At 36.5% G+C, this 17,662-nt stretch overlaps 1 protein-coding gene across 5 annotated transcripts in view; it reads left to right on the forward strand.

Annotated features, from left to right (window-relative positions):
* The window catches only part of LOC106882567 (RNA polymerase I-specific transcription initiation factor RRN3), a 58,646-nt gene that overhangs the window by 24,981 nt on the left and 16,003 nt on the right, over positions 1 to 17,662 (forward strand). For all 5 annotated transcript variants that reach the window (XM_014933287.3, XM_089353773.1, XM_089353775.1 and 2 more), the window contains exons 11-13: positions 1,776 to 1,906; positions 6,453 to 6,634; positions 8,917 to 9,025. In XM_014933287.3, coding sequence (XP_014788773.1) covers positions 1,776 to 1,906; positions 6,453 to 6,634; positions 8,917 to 9,025 — 422 coding nt within the window. The remainder of the gene's footprint in view (positions 1 to 1,775; positions 1,907 to 6,452; positions 6,635 to 8,916; positions 9,026 to 17,662) is intronic.

Raw genomic sequence — 17,662 nt, forward strand, 5'->3', positions numbered from 1 at the left:
AGACGTTTTTTATAATCTTGTCATAATTATGCAAATTGATGAGCATGAATAGTTTGGAGTCAGCCTTAGAATTTATGTAGTAGTTTCAGAAATTTCTCCAGTTCCTACCTAGTCAGTCCTTATTTAACAGACTTGATCAAAGGTGTTCCGTTACCATCCTATCATTTTGTATACCTAAGGCTACATTGTTTGATATCTTTCTTTTTAAGATGGTATGGTGTAATTTGAGGGAGATTGGCTGCAATGTTGAGAGTACTTTTGGTCTGTGTTTCTATAATTTTACACAAGTGAGAGAATTAACTTTGGTTTCTGTTTGGGAAAGATTATGCATGCTGTGCATACCTGTTCTTCAATGTGTGCTCTGTGAGCTGAATTATCTGAAGATGTCTTTGTATACTAGTACTTCTGTAAGACATGCAGTTGCATTTTGGTGCTAGATTTATGTTATTCCTATTTTCAATCCTATCTCGTTAAGCTATCAGGTTGGCTTTGTTTTTCATACAACTATAGCAACTTTACCAGTGGAGAAATTTTTTCTCATGAACAAGGTTATGTCTAGTACGTATCAGTATGGAAAAACCAGACATAAAAATGATGAATGGTAAATTTTTGATTATACTTCAATATACATTCTAGTTAAAGGATAGATTGAACCAGAAAATTTTTCTTTTCTTGGTTTTCTTATGTACCTATACATCGATCCATTAACTCACATAACCTGTTTCTCTTCAAATCTGCTTTTTATCACCATATTCTAAATATGTGTAGCACAATTAAATACCTTTTGTCAGAATTAATAAGTTATGTTCTTGTTGATATTATTAAGTTTTTTTTATAATTTTGTAGGTGGATTATATAGAATTTTCTGTTACTAGTATAGGTCTTTGTTTGGCTTTATCTCCTAATATAATAATGAACATAGTGTTTTTATATATTTGTCCAGGATCACACTGGATGTGGAAGAGGAGAGAAAATAGTAATTCAGTGAAGAAGTAGTGAGAGTAATAGCCCTGACTGAGAGAGAGTGAGAGAAAGAAAGGGGTGATTGATGAATAAGAAAAGAAAGGGTGAAAAAAAAAAATCAGTGTTTCAACTCTGTGTGAGTATATGTGTGTGCGTGTACAAGGGAAGTATGTGAATGTTTGTATGTGTGATTATGTACCTTATATATAAAATACTGCAATTAGCTGTCATTATTGATGGCACATTGTCAGCTGGTGTAAGTATAATACTCAAGAATTATTTTCAATGTGATATCTGCTAAGTTAATGGTATTTATCATAATTTCAATGAGGTGTTTTAGGTTAAATTTCATAAATGTTTCTGGAAGGCTCTCATTTAAACTTTTCTTGATCTGGTGGTTGTACATTTAATAGATATACTAGTTTGTCATCTTTCCAGCTATGTGTACAGAGTTGAAACTATTTCTGAGTGTGGCTGGAATCTATAAAATCCCCCCAACTTTCAAACATTTCACCCTACAACCATATGTACCACAAGCTGTTTAAAATTGTGAAAGGTGGCTATAGTTGTTTGGAAAATATTGACACACTTATTGCTTGAGACATTAAGATTATTGCACACACTTGGGAGCAGTTCAAACCTACATCCATCTGTAAACTTTAGTAAGTATCTTAATATACTGACTGCTCAACCAATGTTTCTTCAGTAGGTGCTTGTGTGTCAAAAATGTACTGTTTTTGCTTGCAAAAAAATGTTGATTTTATATGTATGGAATTGTATTTTAATATGGGTTTCAATTTTAATGTTTTCAGTTATTGTGTGATGGATTTTTGGATTATCTCTGGAAAAAATTCAGCAACCCAAATACAGAACCAATTTTCCGAGTAACTTGCAGTTCTTATTTGGGGAGTTTCCTTGCTAGGTCGAAATATGTACCTGTCAGGTTTGTTTCAGTTTCTTACATCTCTATATTTTGTGAGCAATTCTTTTTACTACAAACACATTGCTTTCATTTACTTTCTCTCTTTTGCTCATTAGAGGTGACCTGTAAAAGGCACCCATGCTGGTGACCTGTAAACAGCACCCAGTACACTCTGTAAAGTGGTTGGCGTTAGGAAAGGTATCCATCCATGGAAACCAAGCCAAAACAGATTGGAGTCTGATGCACCTCTCTGGCTTACCAGTCCCAGCCAAACCATCTAAACCATGCCAGCATGGAAAATGGACATTAAATGATGATGAGGTGCAATTATCAATGGGCTTTAAATGCCAGGAATAATTCAAAGAATCTATGGTTGAACCCTCTATTTGGCTTTGTAGTGATTCTTTTGACCTAATGCATTATTCTACTTAGTTGGATCTCTACCTGAAAATGTATTCTGCCCTCTCTTCAGTGTTAGAAAGGGTATTTAGCTGTTATTTTTGTGTTGTTTAAATGCTCAAGGTCTTTAAAAATTTTTTTATATTTTATAGATTCTGTGGGTGAAAATCTAGTTAAAATAAGAATCTTCAGTTTTTGTTTTCAATCCATGCCCCTCTATCTCTTTTCTAGAAGCTTGCTCATTGCACTCTGAACATCTGTTGCACTTTCTATTCTTGTCATTGGTGCTGTGTTTATGTAACAATATCTAACCCTTCATTGTCAAACCTTCTACTTTGCCATATGTTAACTTGAACACTTTCTTTAAATAACTTGATTCAAAAAACAAAGGGCTCCCTGCATCTACGGACTAAACTTCTATTGGTTGGATGTGGTAAAATAAATGCTACTGCTTTTTGATAAGATTAATTTCTATTATATTGGTGCTATTACCATACTTTTTCCAAATTAGCAATATTATGAAGGATAAGAAAATGTAGTTAGGTGAAGAAAATGGTTGGGAAGAAATACCTTCTATCTTTGCAAAAGTTAGACTATGAAACATTTACTGGAAGAATTATGAAGGCTAGTTGGAAATAAATTGTGTATGATTAGCTGGAGAATTGGAACTGAACTGAGCTGAGAGTGAGTTGAAATTCGACTATTAGTAAGAATATTTAATGTGAAAAGGTGATGGATGCGGGTTAAAAATGTATTATGTACTGACGTTAGAAGCTACTTATGGAAGAGGGACGTGAGAAAAAGTGGTGAGGTCAAATGACGGCGATATACTTCATGACCGAACTCTCCTCCACACATACAAGCGATGTAATGAATGTTAAAGCGTTAATATCACAATTGACGTCCAATATATTAAATTAATAAAAGACAAATGTAGGGGAGGTAATAGCCTGAGTAACATTTTTTTTACTATTATGAATTAGCTCCCCTAATTTGAAATACTATCATCTATCAATGTTTAGGTGGTTTGAAACTCGAATCACATTCTAGTTAATAGACTAAAGATAAAATGCCAACTATTTGCATTAAAGGCTAAGCATATTTTATCCTTGTTCATGGCATATTTGCCAGAAATGAAAGGACTCAATGCATGTAAGCTGAGGCCAAATTCTTCCAGAGTTGAGTTTGATTCACATTCTTCTCCATACTGAATTACCCTTCCTTTACATATCTATGACCGTTAGCCTCTGTTAGGAATCCTTACTTTACAACGGGGAATTAAATGACACGAAAGACAGTACAAAACTAAGCGTAACTTTCAGTAGTAACTATGATCAAAAGCTGTCATTGTTGTTTCTGTCTTCCAAACTTGTATGTCCAATAACATAATTGAGAGTGATTAACCCAACTACACCTCATCAATAACTATTTCTTACAATTGTTATCATTTCATTATATTTTGTATATATTTCTTACATTCTTAAATTTGTGAGTAGATTTGAGAGATGGAAACTGTAAAAAGATCGTCATGTGTGTGTGTGGTGCATACACACACACACACACGTCTGTGTGCACGTGTGTATTTGTTTCCTTGTCTTGGCATTGCATGATTGTCATGATTGAGTGGCACTGTCATTTCCAATATTCTGCAAAGATATGACAGGCCATGGGGAGATATTACCTTGTTTGGAAACAGGACAGGGTTGGTGCCAGGAAGGGCATTTGACTATAAAAAATATCTACCTCAATAAACTCTGTCTAACCTATACAAGCATGGAAAAGGGGATGATATGCAAATATATATATATATATATATATATATATATGCACATACACACATATAATTATCATTTTATTCTATTTTTCCCTGCTTGTATGAGTCAGGAGAGAATGTTTGGACAGTTCCTGTTACCAGCTGCCACCTGTTTACAAGTGAGGTAATAATCTCTTGTTCTACTGAACTACAAACAGCTCAGAGACATGCTTTTGTTTTGGACTACAAACAAATGACACCACCAAGAAGCATTTGTGTACATCGGTGCAAGAGTGGGTGTGTAGTAAGTAGCTTGCTTACCAACCACATGGTTCTGGGTTCAGCCCCAATGCGTGGCAAATTGGGCAAGTGTCTTCTAATATAGCCTTGGGCCGACGAAAGCCATGAGGGTGGATTTGGTAAGCAGAAACTGAAAGAAGCCCGTTGTGTGTGTGTTTGTCCACCCACCATAGCTTGACAACCGATGCTGGTGTGTTTACATTCCTGTAACTTAGCTGTTTGGTAAAGAGATTGACAGAATAAATATTAGGTTTACAAAGAATAAGTTCTGGGGTTAGTTTGTTTGACTAAAGGTGGTACTCCAGCATGGCTGTAGTCAAATGACAAACAAATAAAAGAGAAATGCACACAGATTCACTCACATATACAAATAAATATATTCACATGACAGGATTCTTTCAGTTTCTAAAGTTTTAGTTGGCCTGTAGTTATAATATAAGACACTGGATCAAAGTGTTATAGGGGGACTGAACCTGACACCATGTGGTTGGGTTTGCACCTAAAGAAAAAAAAAAACGTTTGAAAAAATTAATGCCCTTCTGTTTTATTTTTGTGCAACTGTAAAAATGAACTTTGCAAAAGTGCATGACAAGAGAAAAAAAAATCGAAAGTTATTGGTAATAATGGTCTCAAATTCTGTCACAAGGCCAGCAATTTCGGGGGAGGGAGTTAGTCGATTACTGGTACTTATTTTATTGATCTGAAAGGATAAAAGGTAAAATCGACCCCTGTGGCATGTTACTACTGATATAGTATAAATATAGTAAGACGTAGTACAAAGGTGATGTTAAACTGTCATAAATGGTGCAAGGGAGACAATATGTATTGCAAGATGATAAATATATCTTCTGTTAGATATTAATTAATTGATCATATCTATCTTGCATCTAGAATTTCATGCAGTGACTATAGTGACTGATAACGTTCAACTTCTTGTTCAAATCGTTCATGTTTTAGACCAAAGTGACCATTTTATTGGCGAGGCAAGGAGGACAACACAAATTACAAAATTGATGCGAGTGTAAGTGATGTCAAGTGAAAAATGAACCACTGTTTTAAAAGCAGTGAACATTGTCCTTCAGAGAACAGACATAGGTGACTCTGGCAGTGCTGCATCTTACCTTGTTGGTAATTTTCTTTCTAAGTAACATTGTCCACTCTGTCTCATTGAGAAAAAGGCCACTTTGTTCCTTCACCCAAATGGTGTGAATGAAATCGAAATTTGTTAGTCATTGCTGACATTACACAAAATTCTTACTGCAATATTTTATACATGTAGCCTTGTTTATCATTAATTCCTTCATCACTGATCTGGGATAACATAGTATGCTCAATTGTGAACTATGTTTTGCTTGTCATAGGTTGATCTGTGATAACACGGGCTGGCAATTAGTCAAAAGTTATACTTGTACTGCAAGAAACATACTCCAGAGACCATCCACAATGCTCACCTACCCAGAATGCACAGGCTTTTGCTTGTATTTACATGACTGTTCTGCAAGGTTGTGCGTCTTTCATAAAGATTTACATTATTGCACCCATCAACATGGGTGCAAGTACATAAATGAAAGATACCTGATCTTAATAAATGATACAAAGAAGTGTATTCTACCTAGAAGAAAATGTCGAGATGATCAAAAATATGTGATAGTGGAAACTTTGCTTCTGTGAGTTGTGGGTTTGGTGTCAATGAATCTATCTATCAGTCATTCCATTTTGGAAGTGCATGAAATTGATTCATTTATCACCTCATAATTGAAATTGATTCATTTATCACCTCATAAAGAAGGATACACTCTGAGTAATTAGCATAGAATGGGACTTTTTCATATATAATTTTTTTTCTTTTTTACGAATACAGATCCCCTCCCACTTGCCCCAGGAGCCACACAGTGGGACGAAACCCAAAGCATGTCCTGTAAAGTGAGCTTTTTAACCACACATCCAGCCATGCGTATACACACGTACACATACATGCACTCACACACACTCACACTCAGTTGGTTTCTGTTCAGTTTCCATGCACAAAATTTCATTCATAAGCCATTAGTCAACCAGATTGTGATAGTGAAAAAGTATTATTATTTTCAGTATTTTCTTTATCTTCTTTTTCAGTTCTTTATTAGTATGCCTTGAAGTATTCTGTCAGTGGATTCACGACTACATTGATATGGCTAGTAACAATAAAGACAAGAAACCAGCATTTCTTAAAAACCACGAACCATTTTATTATTTATGCCAAGCTGTATTTTATGTATTTGTCTTCCGAGTTCGTGACATTCTCGATTCTGAAAAAGGTAAGAATAATGAACTGCTTTTCTATTATATCTATTATTCTATTACCACTTTATTTGTCATAGTATAATTATGAATGTATAATACAGACAAAGTAATATTTTGAATGCAGTATACTGTGAAAACAGCAGAAAGATTGGGTATTGTACCCTTATAAGATGTCAAAAGCTGCTAGCAGGCAGCCATGGGACTTGAACCTGCACCTCTCAGATGCTGGCTGAGTACTCTACCATTAAACTGAACTGCCCACTGACAGCAATCTCCATCAAATTAAATTCTAAATATGGCATTTTTGGACTGCAACAACATATGTAAACAAACTTTTTTTGTGTTTTGGGAAGCATTGAATGTATTTCATATTATACAGACAAAACTTTTTCCATCTTATAAAGGTAAAATAACCAGTCTTTTTGCTGCTTTTGCAGCTATACTACATTTGAAATATTACTTTCTTGTCTGTATAATTCGAAACACATTTGGCACTTCCAAAAACAAAAACAAAAGTTGTTCACATATGTTGATTATGTGTTTAGTGTATGATATATATGTACATAAATATGATATACATATATATCTATCTCATCATCATCATTAAGTTGACTATTATGCCAATTAGACTTAGTGAATTTGTAAAGTAGTGATATTTAAGTAGAGATATGGCTGTGTGATTTGTGAAGTTAAGTTTTAGGTTCAGTCTTCCTGGGTCAACCAAAGCCATGTGAGTGGATTTGGTAAGTGGAAACTGAAGGAAACCTACAGTACAGACTCCTTCACATATATGTAATGTATGTGTTTGTGTGAGACTGACTTTTTAAGATGTGGAATAAGAGATCCTTTACTTGAAAAACTGGTAAGGGTTAGCAACATAAAAAAGACCTTCATCTGTAAAACAATGCCTTAATATATTCCACCTAACCCATGCTAGCATGGTAAAATGGCTGTAAAACAAATGAAAGAATGGTATATATGATATCATTGTCCTCATTTTACATCTGTTTTCCATGCTAGTAGAAATTAAGCAGGTCATTAAAGTTTGAGTTAGTTCTTAATCTGAATTACCGCTCTCCTAGACAGGTTAGAAAACCATTTCCCATTCCTCTGGTGCCTGGCTCATTAAGCAGAGCAGAGAAATATGTTCAAAAGTTTGGTTAAGTTTCATATTTTTGTTTGCTTTCATTTTATGCTTACAAAGTTAATCAGTGCCACAACAAAATAACCCAGTCCTTGTGATGTGGTGGTTTATTTGCCTGAGTGACTGAGAACTATGTCAGCAGAATGCAAGTTCCTGGTAGGGTTGTCTATGCTGGTCAGGTCAAAGCATAGAGGGCAGACTAATAAGGATCACTCCTTCCCAGAGGTAAAAATGGATTTGCATAGGGCAGTGGCCCTTAAACTTTTTTTTTTTGTAGCTCCCACTCTTTAAGTAGTTGTTATGCCCAGCACACACCTAAGTGGCAAATGCAGTATCATGACTAAACTAAATTAACACTGATGATAATTTATAAATTTTACTCTAAAAATGGATTGTATAAGCTTTTAACAGTGAAATGATAAAAAATTAATAAAGACAAAAGTTGTAAATTTACTTTATACATTATAAGTTAATGACTTCCCTGTGCCTTATGAGATCCCATTTTATTTTAATAACCATTACTAGTTTTTTATCATGTATTATATAATTACTACTATAGGTAAAATTTAGTATGTTAATTATGTTACCTCATTGCCCCATAAAGCCTTAATGATCCCTTTGATATGCCCAGTGCCCCCTTGAGGGTAGCATTGCTCATGTTGAGAGCTTCTGGTGTAGGGTCAATAGGAAGCATGAGGAAGACCTAAAACCAGATTTAGTGATAAAATCAAAGAACTAGTGGCAGAGGTTTTGCAGAACTGTGCAGACTGGCACAGGAAAGAGATAGGTGGAGGGCTATAGAGGCTTGATTATTTGAGCTTTCCATCTGGAGAGAGAGAGAGGTTTCTTGCAGTTTCCTTCTTCCAAGAGAACTCACAGAGCTTTGGTCAGCCCAAGGCTTTAGTAGAAGACACTTGCTGGGAACTGAATCCAGGACCATGTGGTTGGAAATCAAAGTTTCTAACCATACAACCACCCCAATTTATATAAAATAAGTTGTTGTTTATGTATTGCTTTTTTTTATGTCGTTAATCTTATTTTTCTATCCCTGAAAATCTTGCATGTGTAACAAAGAAGTGTTTTTGTGTGGTGCTTATTTTTTTTATATTTTTGTCCCTGTTCTAAGAATTTTTTTTTATTATCTTCTTTCAGCCATTAGAAGAGCTCTTAGTTGGAATTTTCAACGTATCATCACCTGCTATTTAAATCCTTTGAAATTTTGTATGCCCCAGCTAGTGAACAAGTTTGCTTCAATAACTGAGTATGTAAACTCTTTTTTTTTTATGTATAATCTTTTTTTATATTGCAGAATGTTTCCATTTCTTTACTTTGAGAAAAGCAAGCAAAACTGTTATTATAATTGTTTTTTATTATTATAATTCATTATGTTTTGTTATCCATTTTGGTGAGGACAGACAAAAAACTTAACAACGCTTCATCATCATTGTTTTAACATCCACTTTTCCATGCTTGCATGGGTCGGACCCATCAATGGGAATGTTATCATTGGCTGAGCTTGCTTTGATATTCAACTAAATTGTTACAGAAATAAGAATTTGAATCGTCTTTTCATGTCCATTATTCAGTGCATACTGCAGTAATTTCTTCCCAATCATCATCCAGAAGCATTGCTTTGAAATTGGACCCTGTCCATACCAGACTCTTAAATTTGCTAATTTTTTTTTTTCCTTTTTCTCAGTATATAAACTGAGCTACAGAAAATTTTGTCACCCCAATGAGTGAAAAACTTTTTAAAGCCTTCAATTTATTACTGTTGCCCTTACTTCAAAACTGAATATTGGTTTTTATAATTACCTATGTCGCATAGGTAAACTCAGACAGCCTACTAGTGGTGCATATAATCTTGCTTGACAGCTTAAGAGAAGCAAAACAACTGTCGTAGTGTATTGAACGTATGCTCTTGATTTTATATCATCATCATATAATTACCCCTTATAATACTTCTTACCGTTTCCTTCTTCCTTCATCAATCACACAGGATTACATGTATGTTAGAGCAACACTCCACCTCTCTCTCTCTTTTGTAAAGAAAGTTGTTACTCTTGATATCAGCAAAGCTCTTAGTTGCATCTAGCTATAGAACCTTTTGGTAGAACTATTTGCTGTCACTCAAATCCTTGGTACTAGTTTTCTGACATTTGTGCTAAAGCATCATAAATCAACTGAATATTCTCTAGATACCCAACCCACAAAGCACTGTATGTTCCTCCTCATTTTGTCCATCCTTTATCCATATGCAGCCATGAGCTAAAGAGGGAATGTGTGATAGCTTGACCTGCTTGAAATAGTAATCAACACCCACACCCTATTTTTCTACTCAGGTTCTACACTCATATTCTTGTTACTTGTGAGTATACCCTAGCACTACACCATCTCTCTTCTGCTCTCTCTTCCACTTATGTTGTTTCCTACTCTATCTCTCTCTTTCTCTTTCTCCTCTTGTTTTTCTTCTGACTAGGTAACTGTCTCCTTTACATCAGCACACGTTTCTGGCCTCTTTCTTGTACCTCTCTCTCTCTCTATTTCTTTTCTCTCTCTCTATCTTTTCTCTCTCTCTCTCTCTCTCTCTCTCTCTCTCTCACTGGTTAACCACACACCTCCTCAGTAGCAAGACATTTATTTCTGCCTCGCTATTTGTTTCACTCTAACCTTTCATCATCTGATTCCTCTCTGTTGTGGTGAGACGCCTACTTCTGTCTTTGTCACACACTCTAACCTTTCATCCTCTAACACAAGTTCCCCTCCTCAAATGCCTTGCTCCTCTCGTAATTCCTTGTCTTGTGAGTTACTTGGTTACCCTGCCAGTGCTGGTGCCACATTAAAAGCTGGCACCACGTTAAAAGCCCACACTATAATGTGGTTGGTGTTTGGAACAGCATCCATCTGTAAAAATCGTGGCGAAACTAACCTTGCCTGTGCTAGTACCATGTAAAAAGCACTGAGTCCACTCTATGGAGTGGTTGGTGTTAGGAAGGGCATCCAGCCGTGAAATCTCTGCCAAAACAGATACAGTAGCTTAGGGTAGTTTTTCTACCTGGCCAGCTCCTGTCAATCGCCCTACCCATGCATGCATGGAAGATGATGATGTTCCTCTTCCTTTCCATCTGAAGAAAAAGATACATTGACTAATGTAGTGCCTCATCTATAAAAAGACAAGATGGTCATGGCTTAGATGCCTTCTTTTGATCTACTTGATCAGAGATAACTTAATGGCTAAACGTTATGGAACCATAATGATTCCTGGCATGTCTGCACATTCTTTTAAAAAGAATACTTTAACCCTTTAGCATTCAGATTACTCTGTCTAATGTAATACCTTGTATTCACATTGTTTTGAATTAATCCTGCATGATCTTGTAGCTTTGAGATTTCAATGATGTGATTACTTATTTTTAGAATGGTATGGTGTGAGAGGCAGATGTGGCCAGTTTGAGCACAAGATGAGTAGAACATTTGGGCTGGATATGGCTGGTTTTAATGCTAAAAGGTTAAAAACTTTCTGCAATAAGGACCTAACTTAATCTTATTCAACTGCACCAAAGCTTGGCCATTGCGTATCTCAAATAAACCCATAACATTATTATACACTGATATATTTGGACTGGGGTCCTCATTTCAGTTGTTATAGGTCCCAACATTTCAGACGTTTCTACCTTCTAGCTTTCTTCAAGTGCTTGTCATAGTCATTACTATTTTCAGAATTTTGAATCCTTCATTAAAACCTGTCTTTAAATGCTCTCATTTAATGAATGAAATCAATCTGGGCAGCAGAGTCACCTGATTGATAGGTTATCAGGTGGCTAACTGGCTTCCTGAAGTTGGAGTTGCAGATCAATAGGAGTTCTGCAGGAGCCTAGTTCCCTCTTCATTTCTGGTACCAACTTCATGGCCCCCATGTACACCATGGAAGATACCAGGATGCTGTCCGACATGCCCATAAAATCTCCAGCCACAAAGATGAGATCATTGTCACTCGTCTTTGAGGTAACCTGCAGAAGAATATCATAAAAGTGATCCTTCTGTTCATTTGATAGTCCTGCTTGTGGGGTGTAGGCAGAGATAATTATAGCTATTCCATTCTGCAAGACTAGCCTGAGTTTAAGAACTCTATCGCACACCCTCACTACCTCTATGACCTTATTTCTCTGCAAGAAGTATGCCCACACTCCCTATTCATCACTTACCTTTCTAGAAGAGTTTATACCTATGTGCAGCATTATATATATATATATATATATACATATATATATATATATATATGTAGAGGTCATTATTGGCTTATACCCACAGTTGGTTCTGACTGACTGGTTGTAAGTCGATTTGGTCGTAAATCAGCCTATAGGCCTACATAGTTTTGTTTCATATTTTTACATTCTTAAGGTAGATTCTCAGGGAAAAGTCACACAACATTCTGTATTATACCATTATACTGGCATTAGTCAAAAATTTTGGAGTCTCAAACAGTCATCTTATAAACAAATACAAAGTTACCTCGATGGTCATCGAACACAGTAGCGATCGATAATCAAACCTAGGGGAAGCGTTTGTTAGCTGACATCATCCGTAGATGGGTTAATTTCTAAGAAATTTAACCCGTTAGATTTCAACTGGAATATTTATTATTGCTGCTGGGAGCTGGTGTGCCAATCATCGTAAAGTTGATTGGTTGTAAGTCGATGATGACCTGTATGTATGTGTGTGTGTATATATATATATATATATGTATATATACATATTTGTTTTGCAAGATTTTTGATGTGAAATCGTGTGTTGAAACAGATGTTGTACAATAGGAATACAAGATACAAAATGGCTGATAGTTAGCAAGGTGAGACACACATAAGAAAGAAGGAAACAAAGGACCACTGATGAGGTCACAGAAGTGTGACGAAAGAACTCTGGCCGAAATAAGATTAAGATTAATGTAATATAAAGCTGAAGCAAATTAACACCAAATATACAGTGCGTGTGTTTTTATTGGCTAAACTGGCAATATGACCACCCCCAAGTACAACAATATATATATATATATATATATATATATATATATATATATATATGTATATATGATGGGCTTCTTTCAGTTTCTGTCCACCAAATCCTCTCAAGACTTTGGCCAACCTGGGACTGTAGTTGAAGGCACATGAGCATGAAATCATGTGGTTCTTAACCATACAGTCACATCTGCATCTTATAATGTTGTTGCATTTGTCAGTCCTTCCCACTTTACTTCCACTGATCATTTGCTTTCTGTGCCTCCAGTTATCTCACCCTCCCTTTTGAACTACATCTTATTGTCAATACCTCATTTGCTGTCAGTATGCCCTCACCTCTATTCATTATATTCACCCCTATGCATATTTGACATCCATCTCTGTCACTGTATCTCTTTCCCTCTACTTCCACTTTCCCATCCTACATATCATCACTCTGTTTTTTATCTTTCTACATGTTTATTATACTGCTGCTCTCCACCCTTCCTGTCCTGCCACTTATCATCTCCTCCCTCTCATGTCATTCTTGTTCCTTCCACTTTCATCTCCTCCAACTGATATTTACCATTAATCACCTCCACCCCTGAACATCATTCATTACATTCACCTCTACCCACCACCCATCTAACCATCTGTCACTCACCTTTCTCACTCTAATGGACTTAACTACCCACCCTTCTCGATCCATGGTCTGTGTTTCCTTATATTCACATTCTTGTAATTTAGGGGTATGTTCTAACACCTTGTTACCACCATCTCTGTCTTTCCAGCTATCCTAGTCACCCTTATATAATATATCTGTACCTCTTCTATCATTCTTCAGCCTCTCAACACCTGAATAAAGCCCCTCCCCCCATCCACTCCACCCCACTCAGCTGAGGAGACTTTTATTCTTTGTCCTGCAAGTTACTTGGTGACTCCACTGTTGTTGGTGCTATGAAAAAAAAGCACCCAGTACACTGTAATGTAGTTGGTGTGAGAGCACCGAGTTGTACTAGCCATGCCAAAGCAGACATTGGTACTTGACATACTCTGCTGGTCCGTTGAAGCTTACCAAACCATCAAAGCCAGGCCAGCATGGGACTTGCAATAAATGATCGCGCGTGGACATGTGCACACGCATGCGCGCGCACACATACACACACACACACTCTCTCTCTCTCCCTCCCCCGTCTCTCTCTGGTACATTCTTAACATATTGCTCAACCCAAGGCTGTTAGAAGGCACTGGCCCAAGGTACTGCAGTATGGGATTGAATTTGGGAGCAAGTGTTACTGAGTAAACTTTTTAACTGTAAACCCATGCCTGTTTTTTTTCTATCACTAACCAACCATTCCACGATCACATATGACCTTTTAGTTACCCAGTTATATCAAGGTAAACTGTCATAATAAGATTTGGAGTAATGATCCTGTGGTCAGTTAACTTGCTGCTTAATCTCAGCATCCTGGTTAGGATATAGCAGTTAAAACAAACTTAGTTAGCTTGGTTGTAATAATACAATCAGAATGGATCAGTGATACAGCTAAGTTCTAATACAGGCCTATTTTAGGTCACTAGTAAGGACTTTTGTCAAACATAGCCTATTATGCAAAAAGTAACTGAGTGAGAACTGGTTAAAAATTGCGGCTGGTATAATGGCTTAGTAGTTAAGAAGTTCACTTTGCAACCATCTGGTTTCAGGTTCAGTCCAACTGCACCTCGAGCAAGAATCTGCTATCATGGCCCCTGGCTGACCAGTGCCTTGTGAGTGAATTTGGTAGATGGGAATTTCATGGAAGCCCATCATATGTGTGTGGTTGATTTGTTTGACTAAATTTTCACAGCGACAGTACATTGACTAAGACAAAAATAAATTGGATTCATCTCATCTTTCTTGGTCCAGTCTTCATAGGGGAAGAAATGCTTTGATTGTAAAATAGATGATTTCATAAAATTCTGTAGACGAAAATCCTGGTAATCTACCAAGTCTGTTCATAGCATTAATCTTTTCTACTCTAGGCACAAGGCCTAAAATTTTGCGGGAGAAGGCCTGTCGATTAGACCAACCCCAGAACACAACTGGTACTTAATTTATTGACCCCCAAAAGGATGAAAGGCAAAGTCGAGCTCAGTGGAATTTGAACTCAGAGCATAAAGACAGACGAAATACTGCTGAGCATTTTACCTGGCTAACGTTTCTGCCAGCTCATAGCATTAATGTTTAGGATTTAAGTCTTAAAACAGTCTATTGATGAAGAAGTAACTGTGAAGAATTCTTATCATTCTGACATCAAACCTGATAGGTGCAGGTGTGACTGTGTAGTATGAAGTTTGCTTCCCAACCATATGGTTCTGGGTACAGTCCCACTGCATGGCACCTTGGATGAGTCTTCTGTAGCGTGGGCTGACCAAAACCTTGTGAGTGGATTTAGTAGATGGAAATTGAAAGATGTCTGTTTGTGTTTGTGTTTGTGTTTGTTTGTGTGTGTGTGTGTGTGTGTGTGTGTGTCTGTCTCCCTCCACCACCTGAGTATTGGTTTGTTTACCTCCCTGTAAGTGTGCGATTGTGCGATTCAGCAAAAGAGACTAATAGAATGAGTACAAGGCTTAAAAAGTAAAAAAAAGGCCTCGAGGTTCATTTGGCTGCATTCAAATGACTGGAACAAGTACAGAAAGATAAAAGAAGATAGACATTTAATTTATGGTTTAAAATCAGGAGTAGTTGGCATTAAGCAGCTTTTCTTGATTTTGGAGGTAAAAAACAAAATAACCAATACTACAATTGGGATTAATTGATGCTGATATTTGGAAAGTCATGTTACTATATTTTTCAGTATATGTCATTGATAAAAGCTATACCTCTAAAATTTCAATATTTAGAATGAGTTAAATATATAATTTATTCAGTGTAGTCAGTTGTTCCAGTAGACATAAAATACAAAAAAGGAGGTTGAAAATAAACTTCGCAGTTTAGAATGTTTAAATGATGATGATGATGGGAATTGGCAGTTTATGAGAATCATAATTCCATGTTTATATGAAGGTGTGGACAGTGCATCACCACTTGTTTGGATGCCAAAGAAAGATGCTAAAATTAAGAATGTGTGCTGATTACAAAATATATGTAAATAAGAATTCAAGCTATTTTCATCCAATTCCTGATTTTGAAACAATGTTTCTTGATATTTAAAGAGCAAAGTTTTAGTGCTTCTCCATTCACACTTGTGAGATGGGTGTAATAGTTGATAAGCAAATTTTCAGAACAGCTATCACTACTTTATGGAGAAAAGATGATCAGAAAAAAAGTAGGATGTTTTTGAAGAAGGAAACAATCACCCAATTCCTTGCTCTTTGTTTCCTTCATGAGGTACTCATAAATACTCTCAAAGTCTGCCAATCAACTATTACGTCCCACCTCATGAGTATAATAATTACTAATCCTTTAGTAAATATAAGTTTCACTGTTGATATCGGGCAAGGACCAATGTTTCTTTCACCAGTTGATTTCAAAAGGATATTGGCAGATTGGTTTTGATGTGTTCTGTAAGAAATTGCATGCAGTAAATACAAGGACAGGTGTTTATTTTATCATTAGATTGTAGCTGGGCCTCAAAAGTAGCAGCCCCATTCTCCAACTTTGTATGGAGTTCATAATTAGACATCTGGATAACTTACTCGTCTTTGCACCCTCCCCCTCTAAAAAAACAAAAGGAAAATGAATGAAAATGTAGTCACAGCTTGCCTTAAAAGAGTCCAATATATTGATTACTCCAAATGAATGTATTAATCAGGCATCTTTAAAGATTTTCTTGGAATGACTATTTCAAATGATGGGATCAAGCCACCAAATAGTCTAATAGACAAAATCTATCCAGCCATCTTCTCCACTCACTATTCCTGAGAGGTTTGTGGGAGTAGAAGCCTCGGGCACCTCTTCTATTAGAAGCGACTGTTAGACTTTCTGGCTGGATTTTCAAGCATGACATAGTGAGACTATGGATATTATCCAAACATCCTGTTCTTGGTCTACTCCCAGCTTTTGTGCTGGTCAGCTCAACTTGAAGAATCTGTTTTGTGGTTCTTTCCTGCAACATTCTAAATCGTGCGTCTGTAGTACGGGGGCTGTGATCTCTCAATGCGGAGAAGTAGCAACTTGACCTGGAGAGACTCCCTGATCTCCAAGCTGTGCATCCTGTCAAGTAACGTTACTTCAGAGATCCTTTGGAGGAACTCCCATTTTGGCCAGAAAAGACTAGTACTAATGGATTAATTGAAACAATTACTTGAAAGAAAAATTTTAGATATTTGAAGGCTGGTAAACTATTATTACCAACAGTTTATTCCAAAATATTTGGACGTTGAGCATTTTCTTGCAGTTTAAATGATTGTCTTTTTCTTGGGTTTACATACAAATAGGTACAGGCATGGCTGTGTGGTAAGAAGCTTGCTTCCCAACCACATGGTTCTGGGCTCAGTCCCATTGCGTGGCACCTTGGGCAAGTGTCTTCTACTTTATCCTCGGGCTGACCAAAGCTTTGTGAGTGGATTTGGTAGATGGAAGCTGAAAGAAACATGTCATGTATGTGTAATAAATATATATATATATATATATATATATATATATATATATATATCAATCATCATCATCATCATCATGCTAGCATGGGTTGGACGATTTGACTGAGGACTGGTGAACCAGGTGGCTACACTAGGCTCCAATCTGATTTGGCAGAGTTTCTACAGCTGGATGCCCTTCCTAACGCCAACCACTCTGAGAGTGTAGTGGGTGCTTTTACGTGCCACCGGCACAGGTGCCATCACGATTTTGCTTTCGCTTGTCCCAGCAGGTTTTTGCAAGCAGAGTTTATATAGATATATATATATATATATATATATGGCAT

Source organism: Octopus bimaculoides, chromosome 6 (genome assembly GCF_046866305.1).
Source record: "Octopus bimaculoides isolate indiv1 chromosome 6, ASM4686630v1, whole genome shotgun sequence".
NCBI lineage: Eukaryota > Metazoa > Mollusca > Cephalopoda > Octopoda > Octopodidae > Octopus > Octopus bimaculoides.